The sequence below is a fragment of the Hippocampus bargibanti genome, linkage group LG07 (genome assembly GCF_051943395.1).
Source record: "Hippocampus bargibanti isolate YZ-2025 linkage group LG07, ASM5194339v1, whole genome shotgun sequence".
In the NCBI taxonomy this organism is placed as follows: domain Eukaryota; kingdom Metazoa; phylum Chordata; class Actinopteri; order Syngnathiformes; family Syngnathidae; genus Hippocampus; species Hippocampus bargibanti.
The window spans coordinates 6,281,637-6,296,497 of record NC_142740.1 but is presented as its reverse complement, the minus strand read 5'-3'; the positions used below and the strand labels follow the sequence as shown (position 1 = coordinate 6,296,497).

The window sequence follows — 14,861 nt, the reverse complement described above, 5'->3', positions numbered from 1 at the left end:
TCGTGTTGCACCCGAAAGCCGCCAGAAGAGGGCGTCCAAGCTTCATGGAAGGAATTTATCAGCCTGTGGAAACGGGCTGATTCATTCCTCACAGGAGCTGGTCGTCATTTTTCTGCCTCTTTTCTAGGACGCTACATTGCAGTCCAGATGCCTCAAAATGATGGAATAAATTCTTTAATCGATTGCAACCATGTATGCTTTCCTCTTCAGAACTATTTGAATCATATTCATCACTGGATGCGTAACAAGAAAGCATCTTCTCTGAATCTGAAGCCATTGTTTTGATTCTTGAGCAAGGCAAGACGTCTTGGCGTGACGTCACGAACTGGGGGCGGGACTTTCTGAAAATGCCTAATTCGCAGCTCAATTATTTGCAGATTTTGGACACTTTAAGTCATTTTTATTGGTGTTTTGCATTTGAATAAAAATATCATACTGCATGTTTTCGGTATTTTAGATGCTGGAAAGCGTTTTTCTGATATCAGTTAAGAAACAAAAAACAAAAAAGTGACGTCGGTTGTCCTTTAAATGGCAAGGCAATGAAACCAACCCCTCCCCATCATCCCCTGCAGGATACATCAAGAAAACAACCCGATTTGTACTCAAATTTTCCTTCAAAATTAGCCTAACACAGCAAATCTTTCGGGGCCATTTTTTTTTTGTTTTGCTGTATTTTTCATCTGCCTTATGGTGGCGCTCCGTCAGTCAAATCTGGATTTGTTGTCACCCGGCAACCTTTACTGCCGCGTTGTCATTGTTCAGCCGCTGTCCGCCCGCCCGCATGAGTCAACCTGTGAGCTGCTTGCTGATAACAAAGTGACGACCTTGCAAGGCAGGAAACGGCTACCTCACCATTTTACACGCTTCCACTTGGCCTGATGGAAGTTTTTATGTTATAATACAGTGATACCTCGGTTTACGAACTTAATTGGTTCCCAGACAGTGTGTAAGGCGAAAAGTGTGTATTCCAAAAATTAATTTCCCCTAGGAAACCATTAAAATGAGAATAATCCATTCCCAGTTCCCCATAAAACATAATGTTCTACTTTTTAATTCCTAAACCTTAAAACTACACAAAATATATCTTACTTTATGTATAATAAATGTGCTATGTTATTATAATTAAAAAAATAAACTGTACAGTATAATAAAGTCGTTTTATTTACCTTTGTGATGGTCGTTGATGGCTTGATGGAATGGAGTGGCCGGTTTCATCAGCATTAAACACTTGATGAGGACCGTAGCCTTCTTCTTTCATCATCTTGAGGAATGATCCCTTGTAGGTGCTTTCTCTGCCATAATTTTACCTTGTTCCTCATCAATTGTGTTCTGTTTAGCTCGGTTGATAGCTTTTTGCATCAAGTGTACAGATGGCTTGTGCGGGTTATTGGTGGAGCCTGATTGATTGGATATTTTAACCTTGCAGTCTACGCTCTGCCTTTGAACGATCAAAGTTGAAACCAGTCCAAATTTCACTGTTTTCTATCCATTTTCTCACTCCCTCCCGCCCCCCATTGCTGTGTTCATGACCAATCACATGGCTTTAACCGAAGACTGGGGGCGGGGAATAGAGGACACAAAAAATTGGCTGTCATTTCCTTGTTTGCGAACGACACATCAGTCATTGTAGCGCTCTGTGTGTATCCTGAAAAATAGTTTGTATGCCAAGCTAAAATGTTCATAAATTTAACGTTAACCAAAGGTCATAAGCCAAGGGGTTCGTAAATGGAGGTATCACTGTATTATTATTATTAAAGTGGGAGGATTGATGCTGTCGTGAGGGAAAAAAAGGTTGTAAACCTCCCTTGCTGTGTAACAAAAAAGAAAATGGCGGCACCGTCACGGGATGCCACTTGCTGGTTGGGTCACATGATGAGGTGACATTTTATTCAGTCCGCAGATGAAGTGGCGAGGTGGGTGTCGCGCGGTGTTTGTTCTATTGCCCTCCCTCCCTATCCCACTTCTGTTTGTCCCCCACTTCAAAGTTGTACTGCCTGGCTGCATTTTCCTATTAAAAACAATCGCAGCATCCTATAAAGAAAATGAGAGAGAGGGATGTCCAACTTCCCTGTTGTATAGAAAAAAATATTCCAGCATAAAAATGAATAAATAATACTTCAAGATGGCCCCGCGACAGTGGCTGCCTTTACAGCAGCTCCTGTATTTTGTTTTTCTCCTTATTTGTTTCCTTTCCTCTTCCCTTGTATAACTTTGCTGCAGTGAAATGTAAATTTCTCCACTGAGAGACGAATAAAGGTACATCCAACCCAAATAAATGAACATATGACTACACAAATCAATAACTGTATAAATAAAAAAATAAAAAAATAAATGAGCACATAAATAAACAAATACATCAAAAGATAAATAAATAAATCAACAAATAAATACATTGATTAAATAAATAAATGAACAGATGAACCCCATCCCCTCCCCTTACTTTGGGATTTTCCACCCCATGAAATGAACAGAATAAACAAGTAAACTGACAAATAAATGAACATACAAATAAATAATTAGATAATTAAATAAATGAACACATGAATGAACGAACAAATAAATAATTAAATAAATGGACACAAATAAATAGATTGCAAAATAAATGAACACATAAATAAAAAAATAATTCAAATGATAAATGAATACATAAATGAACACATAAATAAATAAATGCTGTGTTACTTCCCGATAGAGTGAACGCTGGTGCGAATGGCTGCCGCGGCTCACACGCACGGAAAAACAATCCTGTGACTGGAAAGTGTCCTTGAGAGTTTTGAAAGGTGCTTAGAAATTAAATGTATTATTATTATTGTTATAAATAAATGAACTCAAACATAAACAAATACATAAATAGATAAAGAAATAAATGAAGACATGAAGAAACAAGTACATAACTTATGGACACATAATAACAATAATAAATAAAAATAAATGAACACATAAACAAACAAATAACTGAACAGATAAATAAATAAATGAACACATAAACACACAAATAAACAAATAACTAAATAGATAAATAAATAAAAATATAGATACATTAATAAGTGACCACATAAATAAACAAATAAATAAGTGAACACATAAAAAACAAATAAATGAACACATACATAAACACATAAATGAATAAATAAGTGGACATATGAATAAATAAAAATAAATGAACACATAAAAAAACAAATAACTAAACAGATAAATAAATAAATGAAAACATAAATAAACAAACACACAAATAAACAAATAACGAAATAAAGAAATAAATAATATATATATAAATCAATAAATGAACACAGATAAATAAGTGAACACATAAAAAAAATAAACAAACACATAAACAACAAAACAATACATAAATGAAAACATAAATAAACAAATAGATAAATAAATGAACAAATAAATAAACAAATAAATAAATGGATCCATAAAAAGAATATATTGACTATTCTTGATCGCAAAAAAATTAATAATAATTTGGATTCCGCAAATAATAATAATAATAATAGTAACACTACATTTAATTTGGCCCCCAGGGCCGTAGTTTGCACACCCCTGGTCCCGGCGTTTTACGTCATAATAATAATAATAATAATAATAATAATAATAATAATAATACATTTAATGTCTAAGCGCCTTTCAAAACTCTCAAGGACACTTTACAGTCACAGGATTTTTTTTGTGCGGGTGAGCAGCGGCAGCCATTCGTGCCGGCGTTCACTCTACCTGGAAGTAACATAGCAGCAAAGTTATGAAAGGAAGAGGGAAGGAAAGTCTTGGACTTGATCAGAGTTGATCGTTAGCTAGCTGGTAGAGACAGAATTAATAGCTAGCTAAGTAGCTACCTAGCTGATATTGATTTGAGAGAGAGATAAATAAAGAGAGATAGACAGAGATTCGCCAGCTAGCTATCAACTAGCTAGCCAGCTATCAGCTAGCTGATAGATAGCTAATGAATATCTCTCTCTCTATTTATCTATCTCTATCTCTCCCTCTCAAATCAATGTCAGCTAGCTAGCTACTTCTCAACTAGCTATCTGCTAGCTAGCCAGCTATCAGCTAGCTGATAGATAGCTAGCGAATCACTCTCTCTCTTTATTTATCTCTATCTCACGCTCTCAAATCAGTGTATTATTATCTAAGGGATTAGCTAGATAACTGAATAGAAAGAGAGCTAGCTAGCTCGATTGCTAGCTAGCAAACTCACTAGCTAGCCCGATTGATAGTATGTATGATTATTATTATTATTATGATTATTATTATTATTATTATTCATTCACCCTAATCCAGGGGTGTCAAAGTAATTTTTTGCCGCGGGCCACATTGTAGTTATGGTTTCCTCTCGAGGGCCGTTATGAATTTGGGGAACCCATTAGAATGTTTAAATCCCTTCAAATATTACATATAGAGCACACAGCAAATTAATGAATGACTCGTTTTCAAATCTGAAGTCAAGAATAATGACTTTGATTGTGGTTGACATCCAAAAATATGAAATTTTGGCTCAGATTTTAGCAATCATCATGGAATTTCACACGTTTGATTTGCTTTCGCGGGCCGAAAAAAATGATGTGGCGGGCCGGATTTGGCCCGCGGGCCTTGACTTTGACACCTGTGCCCTAATCCCAGTTTTCACCGCCCCTTACTTTGGGATTTTCCACCCCATTCATATCTTTAGATGGGAAGGCCGTCTCTACATCGTGTCATAACCCCCCCCCCCCCCCCATTTCAATTGTTAGACCTTCCCATTGCCGGCCGGGGCTGACGTTTTGTCGCTCTGTGCGGCAATCCGCTGGCAAGGCTGACCTGGAAGTTGCCCCCATCAATCGGGTCGGCTCCTGTGCGTTATCTCATCCCGACAAACAATTTCCGCTTCCCGCCTGCTCGCCTTCACCTCGTTGGAAAATGGAACTTTTTGCGTTTTACCTGAGGGACACCACGGGCCCAATCGTCTTTCCATCAAAGGAAATCGGACGCGTGGAGATTTGGCTGACCGATTAGCATTTCCACTGTTTCCAGGTTTTTATTAGCCAGCTAGCTGAATAGAAAAAGAACTAGCTATCTCGATAGATGATCATGGAATTTCACAAGTTTCATTTGCTTTACGGGCCGACTAAAATAAAGCGGTGGGCCACATTTGGCCCCCAAGCCTTGACTTTGACATCTGTGATGTCAGGGATTAGCCAGCTAGCTCAATAAAAAGAGAATAGCTAGCTCGCTCACTAGCTTGATAGATGAGCATGGAATTTCACAAGTTTCATTTGCTTTGGCGGACCGAATAAAATAAAGTGGCGGGCCACATTTGGCCCCCGGGCCTCAACTTTGACACCAGTTAAGTAAAGGATTAGCAAGCTAGCTGAATAGAAAAAGAACTAGCTAGCTCGATAGATGATCATGGAATTTCACAAGTTTCATTTGCTTTACAGGCCGACTAAAATAAAGTGGAGGGCCACATTTGGCCCCCGGGCCTCAACTTTGACACTAGTTAAGTAAAGGATTAGCAAATTAGCTGAATCGAATGAGAACTAGCTCGCTCGCTCACTCGCTGGCTAGCTTGATAGATGAGCATGGAATTTCACAAGTTTCATTTGCTTTGGCGGACCGAATAAAATAAAGTGGCGGGCCACATTTGGCCCCCGGGCCTCAACTTTGACACCAGTTAAGTAAAGGATTAGCAAGCTAGCTGAATAGAAAAAGAACTAGCTAGCTCGATAGATGATCATGGAATTTCACAAGTTTCATTTGCTTTACGGGCCGACTAAAATAAAGTGGAGGGCCACATTTGGCCCCCGGGCCTCAACTTTGACACTAGTTAAGTAAAGGATTAGCAAATTAGCTGAATCGAACGAGAACTAGCTCGCTCGCTCACTCGCTAGCTAGCTTGGTAGATGAGCATGGAATTTCAAAAGTTTCATTTGCGTTGGCGGACCGAATAAAATAAAGTGGCGGGCCTCATTTGGCCCCTGGGCCTTAACTTTGACACCAATTAAGTAAGGGATTAGCAAGCTAGCTGAATAGAACGAGACCTAGCTAGCACGATAGATGAGCATGGATTTTCACAAGTTTAATTTGCTTTGGCGGGATGAATAAAATAAAGTGGCGGGCCACATTTGACCCCCGGGCCTCAACTTTGACACCAGTTATGTAAGTGATTAGCCAGCTAGCTGAATCGAGGGAAAACTAGCTGGCTCTGTCATTAGCGAGCTCGATAGATGAGCATAGAATTTCACGTTTGATTTGCTTTCACGGGCCGGATAAAATGATATGGCGGGCCAGATTTTGAACCCGGACCTTGACTTTGACACCTTTGATGTAAGGAATTAAACAGCTAGCTGAATAGAAACAGAACTAGCTATCTCACTCGTTAGCTAGCGCACTTGCAAGCTAGCTCGAGAGATGAGCATGGAATTTTCCAAGTTTGATTTGCTGTCACGGACCGAATAAAATGATATGCGGGGCCAGCTTTGGCCCCCGGGCCTTGACTTGGACACCAGTGCTATAACGGGTCAGATGATAAAAGGCTGAAAAAAATGACGCAAGCATGACTAAGTTTGTGTTTTATGGTGTACTCCAAATCAGATCCAATTCTTTTTCAAAAACAACCCCCCCCCCCCTTCCTCGCGTTACTGGCAACCAATCCAATTAAAGGATGCAAAGTCAAACGTTGCCAAGTTGGCACGCAGGCATTCACTCAGTGCGGTTTGGGAAGGGAGGTTGGGGTTAGGGGGGGGCTTTAAATCTTGAGTTTGCACAGCTGGAGACATGGCACTTTGGGCGCACCGCTTGAAAGGAATGCAACAAACGGCGACCGAGCGATGCTATGGACTTTTCCTTTGGCGGATTTGCACTCGCCAATGCGCAGCTTCCGCCGAACTTCGGAAAACTCAGTTATTCGCAACTTTTGATGGAGACAAAATGCCACATACACACATATTATATAGACACACACACATACAAACACACACACACACACAAACACACACACACACAGACCTATTATATATAGACACACACACATGCAAACACACACACACACACACACACAAATGACCCACACACACACAACACATACATACGCCATATAGACCCACACACACAACACACACTCACAAACGCATTATAGACTATCACACACACATTCACATTATATAAACACACAACACACTCACATTATATACACACAAACACACCCACGTTATGTAAACCCACACGCAACCACAGACACACATGCACACGCCCATTGGCAAACACACACACTCACACATTATAGTCTTTAACACACACACACACTCGTATATAGACACGCAACACACACATTCATATTATATAAATTCACAAAACAATCAATCACAAATGTACATGCACACACACACAAAACATCACACACAACACACGCACATTATATACACACAACACACACTCATATAATCTAAACACACAAACACACATACAATTACACACACATACTAAAAACATCACACACAACACACTCACATTACATAGACACACAACACACACACACTCACATTATATAAACACACATGTACATGCACACACATATATACAAAAAAACATCACACACACTCACATTATATAGACCAAGCATGGGCAAACTACGGCCCGCGGGCCACATACGGCCCGTTAGGCTTTTCAATCCGGCCCGCCGAACTTGCCCAAATTATAGTACAAACAGTGTCTAAAACTCATGACAAAAAGCTAGCGAACAACAGGGCAGATAACTGAAAAGTTGCCTGCCCCATTTTTCCCAACTTGAAGCAAAATGAGACCAATCCCATTAAGAAACATTGTCACAAAGTATAAAGTTTTTTTTATATGCACCAACTACAAATGCTACCTTGCTTAATTTACGGCAAATGCGCATGGCTGTAAATTTTGCTACAGTAGTCGATTGTCATTGTGGTGCACAATGCAACGTTTGCATTGATTCCTACGAGCCACTAAGCCCCTTTCATAAGTCTCACGTACACTTTACAGTCACGGTTTAATGTAAATTTACGTTTTGTAGCGTCACATATGTTGTTAGCTTCTTTTGAATCTTTCTTCTAGTTTGAGGTTCTGTGCATCTATTTTGGAAAATGACATGCAATTGCACGACTTTGTAACGCTTGCGAAAGTCCGGAAGAAAGAAGCAGGATTCTGATTGGCTGCCGAGCCGAGTATGCAAATTTCAACTGCAGGTAGTCTATGTCTGTGTGCTCGGCGACGGTACACGTGTATCGTTAGCGCGTGAAGGCGAGAGCGTCAGTGAGGAGTTTGTTGAGCGCGCGGTCACGACAAACCATCTATGATTTGGCGGAATTTAACACAAGTAGGTATTATTGAGCTTGAATATTTCGTTGTGTAATAATATGTTTTGAATGTTGAAAGTGATTCCATTTTTCAATAAATGTTGATTTCTTTGCCCCTTCGATGGAAACTTAAAAACAGACGCAATCTTGATAAATCACAGTGCATATGTTATTTTAATCTATTTCCATTTCCTCCTCCAAGTATCTGCGAAATAGTCTGTAAATGCCATATCTTGCATATTCCTTGAGACAAATTTATTAACTGATCAGGGATATTTTTCACATTTGAAAGACAGTTAATAAATTGGGTTGTAGTGTTTTTACTGTGCTATGAGGTTTGTACATACTACATTTAAAGGACAACCGGCAACATTTTTTGTTTTTGTTTCCCACTGACATCAGAAAAACGTTTTATAGCATCTAAAATACCCAAATCAGGCAGGCTGATATTTTTAGTTAAATGAAAAACACCAATAAAAATGACTTCAAAATGAATCCGGAAATGGTCAGTTTCAGAAGGTCCCACCCCTCTGTTCGTGACGTCACGCCAAGACGTCGTGCCTTGCTCGAGAATCAAAACAATGGCTTCAGATTCGGAAAAGATGTTTTCTTGTTCTTGTTCTTCTGAAGAGGAAAGCATAAATGTTTGCAATTGATTCTAGGAGTCCTCCCATATCAATTCGAGCCGTCAATGACAGCAATGTAGCACCCAGAAAAAGCAGAAGATTGCGCCCAAGCTCCGTTGGAAATGGGCTGATTTGTCAGCTGGGAATTTGTGTCAGCGAATATCAAATAGTTGTCTTGGTGCAACACACAACGATTCACCACGGCGTTATTTATGTGTTTTCCTTCTAATTTCGCCATCAACACGGATCAACACGGATTAACACGAAGTTTTCAGACCAAACAAAGTACCCAAAATGCATTGTATGTCGCTTTCTCGGTCAGGGGCGGTCCAAACGTGACGTCACATGGGGATCGTCATCAACTCGAAAACAAGACTTCATATAATTAGCGCAAGTCTTAAAACGTAAACTATAGCTATATGCTGTGGAATCTTTGTAAAATGCGCTCAGTCGAAGTCATTTGAAGTGATTTTATAAATTATGGACATAACTTGTTCGGAGTATTTCCGGCCCAAACACTCCCTCCAAATGCTCCTGGCCCGGCCCCTCTGTCAAATTTTAGAACCCAATGCGGCCCGCGAGTCAAAAAGTTTGCCCACCCCTGATATAGACACACAACACACACACTCATATTAGAGAGACACACAAACATGTAAGCACACATGCACACAAACACATTATAGACTCTAACACACACACTCTGACATTAGATAAACACACAACACACACTCATATTATATAGACTCACAACTCACATACACGATATATAGACACACACACTCACATTATAGACTTCACACACAACACACTCCCGTAATAATAATAATAATAATAATAATAATAATAATAATAATAATAATAATAATAATAATAATAATAATAATAATACATTTCATTATTAAGCGCCTTTCAAAACTCCCAAAGTCACTTTAAAATCACAGAATGAGTTTTTCTGTGGGTGAGTAGCGGCAGCCACACGCACCAGCGTTCACTCAACCCTGAAGTAACTCAAATAGATAGAAAGCCAGCTAGCTAATAGATACAGTACAATAATACTATACATATTACATACAATAATACCATAGATACATACAATAATAATACATTTCATTTATAAGCACCTTTCCAAACTCTCAAGGTCACTTTACAGTCACAGGATACAGTCGCTAATAGATAGCTACCTAGCCAGCTAAATAGCTAAACGATAGCCAGCAAGAAGTCGGTTCCGAGTATAGACACACAACACACAAACACACGCACTCATATATAAACTCACTTTTTTGCTTTTTAGACTTCAAGATGGCGCCGCGAGAGTGGCTGCCTATCCAGCAGCTCCTGTATTTTGTTTTTCTACTTCTTCCTTTCCTCTTCCTTTCATAACTTTGCTGCTGTGAAATGTCAATTTCTCCACCGCGAGGTACATTCAATACAATCCAAACAAGCAAACACACATGTAAATGCGCACACACACACACACTGAAAACATCACACATAACACATTCAACATTATATAGACACACAACACACACACACACACATTATGTAGACACACAAACAAGCCGGTGTGTTCTGGGCATAAAGTGCGAAGAGAAAGTGACTGACGAGTCCGCGGGGGTCTTCGGTGGGGGGTCCGCTTACCCTGATCCGTCTCATGGCAGCCACGATCTCCACTCGACTGCTCGGCCGCGCCACGTCCAGGCTGCCGATGTACTGGTTGGGGTCAACAATGGAAGCAGAAAAAAAAAATCATCATCACATTCCCTCACTTGGCCACCAACTTCCGCAGTAGCTCGACGTAAATCCCACACGTAAATAAATGCCCCCCCCCCCCCCCCCCCCTCCATTTTGCCGGTGAATTCCCGATCTCGAATTGGTCGGTTTTCGAACGTCCGATTCGCGAATATAGTACAAAAGTAGCCTGGTTGGGGGTTTAAAGAACAGCGTGGGAAGGGGGGGGGGGCAATTAGGCTTCGTTACAAGTTATGGAACTTTTTAGGGAAGAGGGACAGGGGGAGGCATACCTTCGCCTCGAAGTTGATCCCATGTTGGAAGGCTTCCTCGTTGTGAAGCGGGATCCTCAAATCGTGCCCATCGTCCACCAGGTTATATTTGCTTTTCACGGGCATTTTTCTCTCCTCTAAAGCCAAATGCGTCGACGTGAGGGGGGGAACAGACTCGAAATCCGGTCAGTGCTCGGTCCTCCTCGTCCGTCGTCGAGGCATTGCCGCGGCGCTTCGCCCGCCTTCGCCCGGCCAACGTCTTCCTTCCAGCGGCGGGCGGTTCGACGGGAGCTCCGTCGGCTTTCCGTTCCCGCCCAGACTCGACTTGGGTCGGCGTGGAGGGCTGCTCGTCCCCGGGCGCGTTCTCGTTCTCTTGGTTGGACTCGGGTAGTGTAGAAGGAACTAAGGCGAATCCCGATCCTGCATCCAGTCGGAGTGGCTGCCGAGCCGGATACCCTCCACTCCCCCCCCCCCCCGAACTGTTGGGCCATTCCAGCGGTTTCCATTGGAGCGAACCCACCTCGGCTCCACGGGGGGAGGGGGCCCACTTGCAAATACCTGCCCTCTTTTCTCTTTCTTTTTTTTTTAAACGCACGCACGCGCACGGAAACAACCGGAATTTTCCCTTCCAGCAGTCGAAGGAGTGGCTTTTGTAGCTCCTCTTTATGGCCAAAAGGAATACATCAATCCATTATTATTATGATTATAAAGTGCAAAGTATTTGACGATTGTCTTTGAGTGACAATTAATTAATTCAACCATTGACTGGCAGACAATGTGTAAAAAATGTGTCCACTCCAGTGCCAAGGTTTTTGTCATTTTTCATTACAACTGCAGGACCCACAGAATAGTTTAAAGGACACGCGACGTCACCTTTTTTGCATCTAAAATACCCAAAACACACAGTATTTTTATTCAAATGCTAAACACAAATAAAAATGACTTAATGTGTCCAATATCTGCAAAAAAATGAGCTGCGAATTGGGCATTTTCAGAAAGTCCCGACCTGAGTTGCTGGAGAATCAAAACAATGGCTTAAGACTCGGTGAATATGCTTTCTTGTTACACATCCGGTTATGAATATGATTCAAATAGTTCTGAAGAGGAAAACATACATGTTTGCAATCGATTAAAGAATTTATTCCGTGCCATTTTGAGGCAACATTGGGGGGAAATGTATCACCAAAAAAGAGGCTGAAAATGGCGACAAAGCTCCATGTGAGGAATTAATCAGCCCGTTTCCACAGGCTGATAAATTCCTTATATGGAGCTTGGTCGCCCTCTTCTAGCTCTTTTTGGTGCAACATGACATTTTCAGTCCGAACAAGTACAGCAAAATATAATGACGTGATAGAAGGACTGCTACAATGTGTCCTTTTTTCGGTCAGGGGCATTCCTTCAGTGTCGTCACGTCACTGAAGGAATGCCTTTAAAGGACAACCGACGTCTCCAGACAAGTTGTATCCATAATTTGTAAAATGGCTTCAAATGACTTCTACTGAGCGTATTTTACAAAGATTCCACCGCATATAGCTATATTTCACGTTTTAAGGCTCGCACTGAATATCCAGGAAGTTTTGTTTTTGAGTTGGTGACGAGTCCGTACGCGACGTCACTAAAGGAACGCCCCCTGACCGAAAAAAAGACACATTGTAGTAGTCCTTCCATCACGTCAATGTATTTTGCTGTATTGTTTGGTCTGAAAACGTTATATTGCACCCAAAAGTCGCCAGAAGAGGGTGTCCAAGCTCCATATAAGGAATTTATCAGCCTGTGGAAATGGAGGTGGCCACAGGAGGTCGCCATTTTGTGCCTCTTTTCTGGTGATCGTTTCTCCCCAATGTTGCCTCAAAATGGCATGGAATAAATTATTTAATCGATTGCAAACATGTATGCTTTCCTCTTGAGAACTATTTGAATCATATTCATAACTGGAGGTGTAACAAGAAAGCATATTCTCCGAATCTGAAGCCATTGTTTTGATTCTCAAGCAATGCAAGACGTCTTGGTGTGACGTCACAAGCTGGGGGCGGGACTTTCTGAAAATGCCCAATTCGCAGCTCAATTTTTTGCAGATTTTTTGCAGATTCATTTTTATTGGTGTTTTGCATTTGACTAAAAATATCATACTGCGTGTTTTGGGTATTTTAGATGCTATAAAACGTTTTTCTGATGTCAGTTAAAAAACAAAAAAGTGATGTCGGTTGTCCTTTAAGGACGACATAAACATTCAATGCAGCGTCAGAACCCTTAAACTTTCTTCTTTCATCAGAAAAAAATAGTTAATTCCTAAATTATATGGGTCTGGAGTTAAAATTTGTGAAAATAAAACATATTGCAATTTGTTTTTATACTATTTTACAAGTTACATGCTTTATTAGTACGTGTTTATACAGTTTATACGGTAAAATAGTAAAAAGGTTGTTTTCTCCACTTAGAACGGATTAAACATTTTTATATTGATTATAATGAAAAGTGTTGTTTCTGTTTTCAAACAGATCGGTTTTCGAACAGGTTTCTGGGACGGATTTTGGTCGAAAACTGAGGTATCACTGTATTTCAAAATTTATATTTATGACATACCTTTTGTTCTTCTGCTTCTCTCCTTTAAATTTTGAAGCTTGAATGAAGCCTAGGATGGCTGACACCCTTTAAATGTCTTTTATTTTATTCATTTATGTTATTTCCGGGTTGAGTGAACGGAGGCTCGTGTGGCTGCCGCTGCTCACCCACAGAAAAAAATATCCTGTGACTGTAAAGTGTCCTTGAGAGTTTTGAAAGGTGCTTAGAAATGAAAATTATTATTATTATTATTATATTATTATGAGCTTGAAATGGCGTTCGTCAGAGATTTTGGTCTTCCACTTCCTTTGGCAGTATCACAAAAAACCAGCACCGTTTCCAGGAAACTGTTAAGGGGTGGGGTGGGGGCAGAAAAAAACAATGTTAGGGTGACATCATGTGGACACATTTTGAAGGCCAGAGAAACTGACGTGCGGACAGATGCGTTCGTGTTGTTTTTCCCGTCAATACCGCAAAGTGGAAATAATAATAATAATAATAATAATAATAATAATAATAATAATAATAATAATAATAATACATATCATTTATGCGTGACGTCATTCGTTATGATCACGTGATCGGCCGCTTACTTCCGGTAGGCAGAAAGCCTTCCAACGCAACAGTTGTTAGCGAGTGCTATCATTGTTTTGTAAGCTTATGCGTTTCATTTTCGGTTTAGATTAATGAAAGTCTTCGCACTTTAATCCAATGGTGATATCGTGTGTGGTTGTATAAAACTTCAGCCATGTTAACTCCTGATAAGTCAAAGAAAAGGTATCAGCGTCGGGAAGACGACAGGCAGACGAAAGCAAGGATCCATTAAGAAACGAACAACGCTGCCTCAATTCTCCTGGGACTATCTAACTCTAACTGTACCAGTAACATTGATCAAGGAGGGGACCAAGGGAACAATGAAGAAGAAGAGAATCAACCTGCTACAGGTAAATATTTGAACCTCCATTTCAAACTAAAACTAAAAATTCCATTTCTTAAAACCCAAACAACCAGAAGATCATTGTATTTCAACAAGTCTACTTTAAAGGACAACCAACACCTCCGGATTAGTTGTGTCCATAATTCGTAAAATCACTTCAAATGACTTCTACTGAGCGCATTTTACAAAGATACTACGGCATATAGCTATATTTTACTTTTTAAGTCATGCTGAATATTCAGGAAGTCTTGTTTTTTTTTTCGTATAAAAACATCGTGTTGATCCGTTTTGATGGCGAAATTAGAAGGAAAACTACATAAATAACGCGATGTTGAATCATTGTGTGTCACAGCCAATTGCGTTAACACGCATAAAGAAGGTGTACATTTACACAAATTCCCAGCGGGCAAATCAGCCATTTCCAACGGAGCTT

General features: G+C 40.2%; 1 protein-coding gene and 1 long non-coding RNA gene across 2 annotated transcripts in view; one reads left to right on the top strand and one right to left on the bottom strand.

Moving 5' to 3' along the window:
- nos1apa (nitric oxide synthase 1 (neuronal) adaptor protein a) overlaps positions 1-11,817 on the bottom strand; it is a 58,598-nt gene extending 46,781 nt beyond the window's left edge. The window contains exons 1-2 of the mRNA XM_089001658.1: positions 10,951-11,817; positions 10,568-10,639 (exon numbers count right to left, since the gene is read on the bottom strand). Of these exons, the coding sequence (XP_088857784.1) occupies positions 10,568-10,639; positions 10,951-11,055 (177 nt within the window). The 5' untranslated portion in view covers positions 11,056-11,817. The remainder of the gene's footprint in view (positions 1-10,567; positions 10,640-10,950) is intronic.
- Positions 11,818-12,309: 492 nt separating this feature from the next.
- LOC148895285 (uncharacterized) overlaps positions 12,310-14,861 on the top strand; it is an 85,191-nt gene continuing 82,639 nt past the window's right edge. The window contains exon 1 of the long non-coding RNA XR_016115638.1: positions 12,310-14,435. This is a non-coding gene — a long non-coding RNA (uncharacterized LOC148895285). The remainder of the gene's footprint in view (positions 14,436-14,861) is intronic.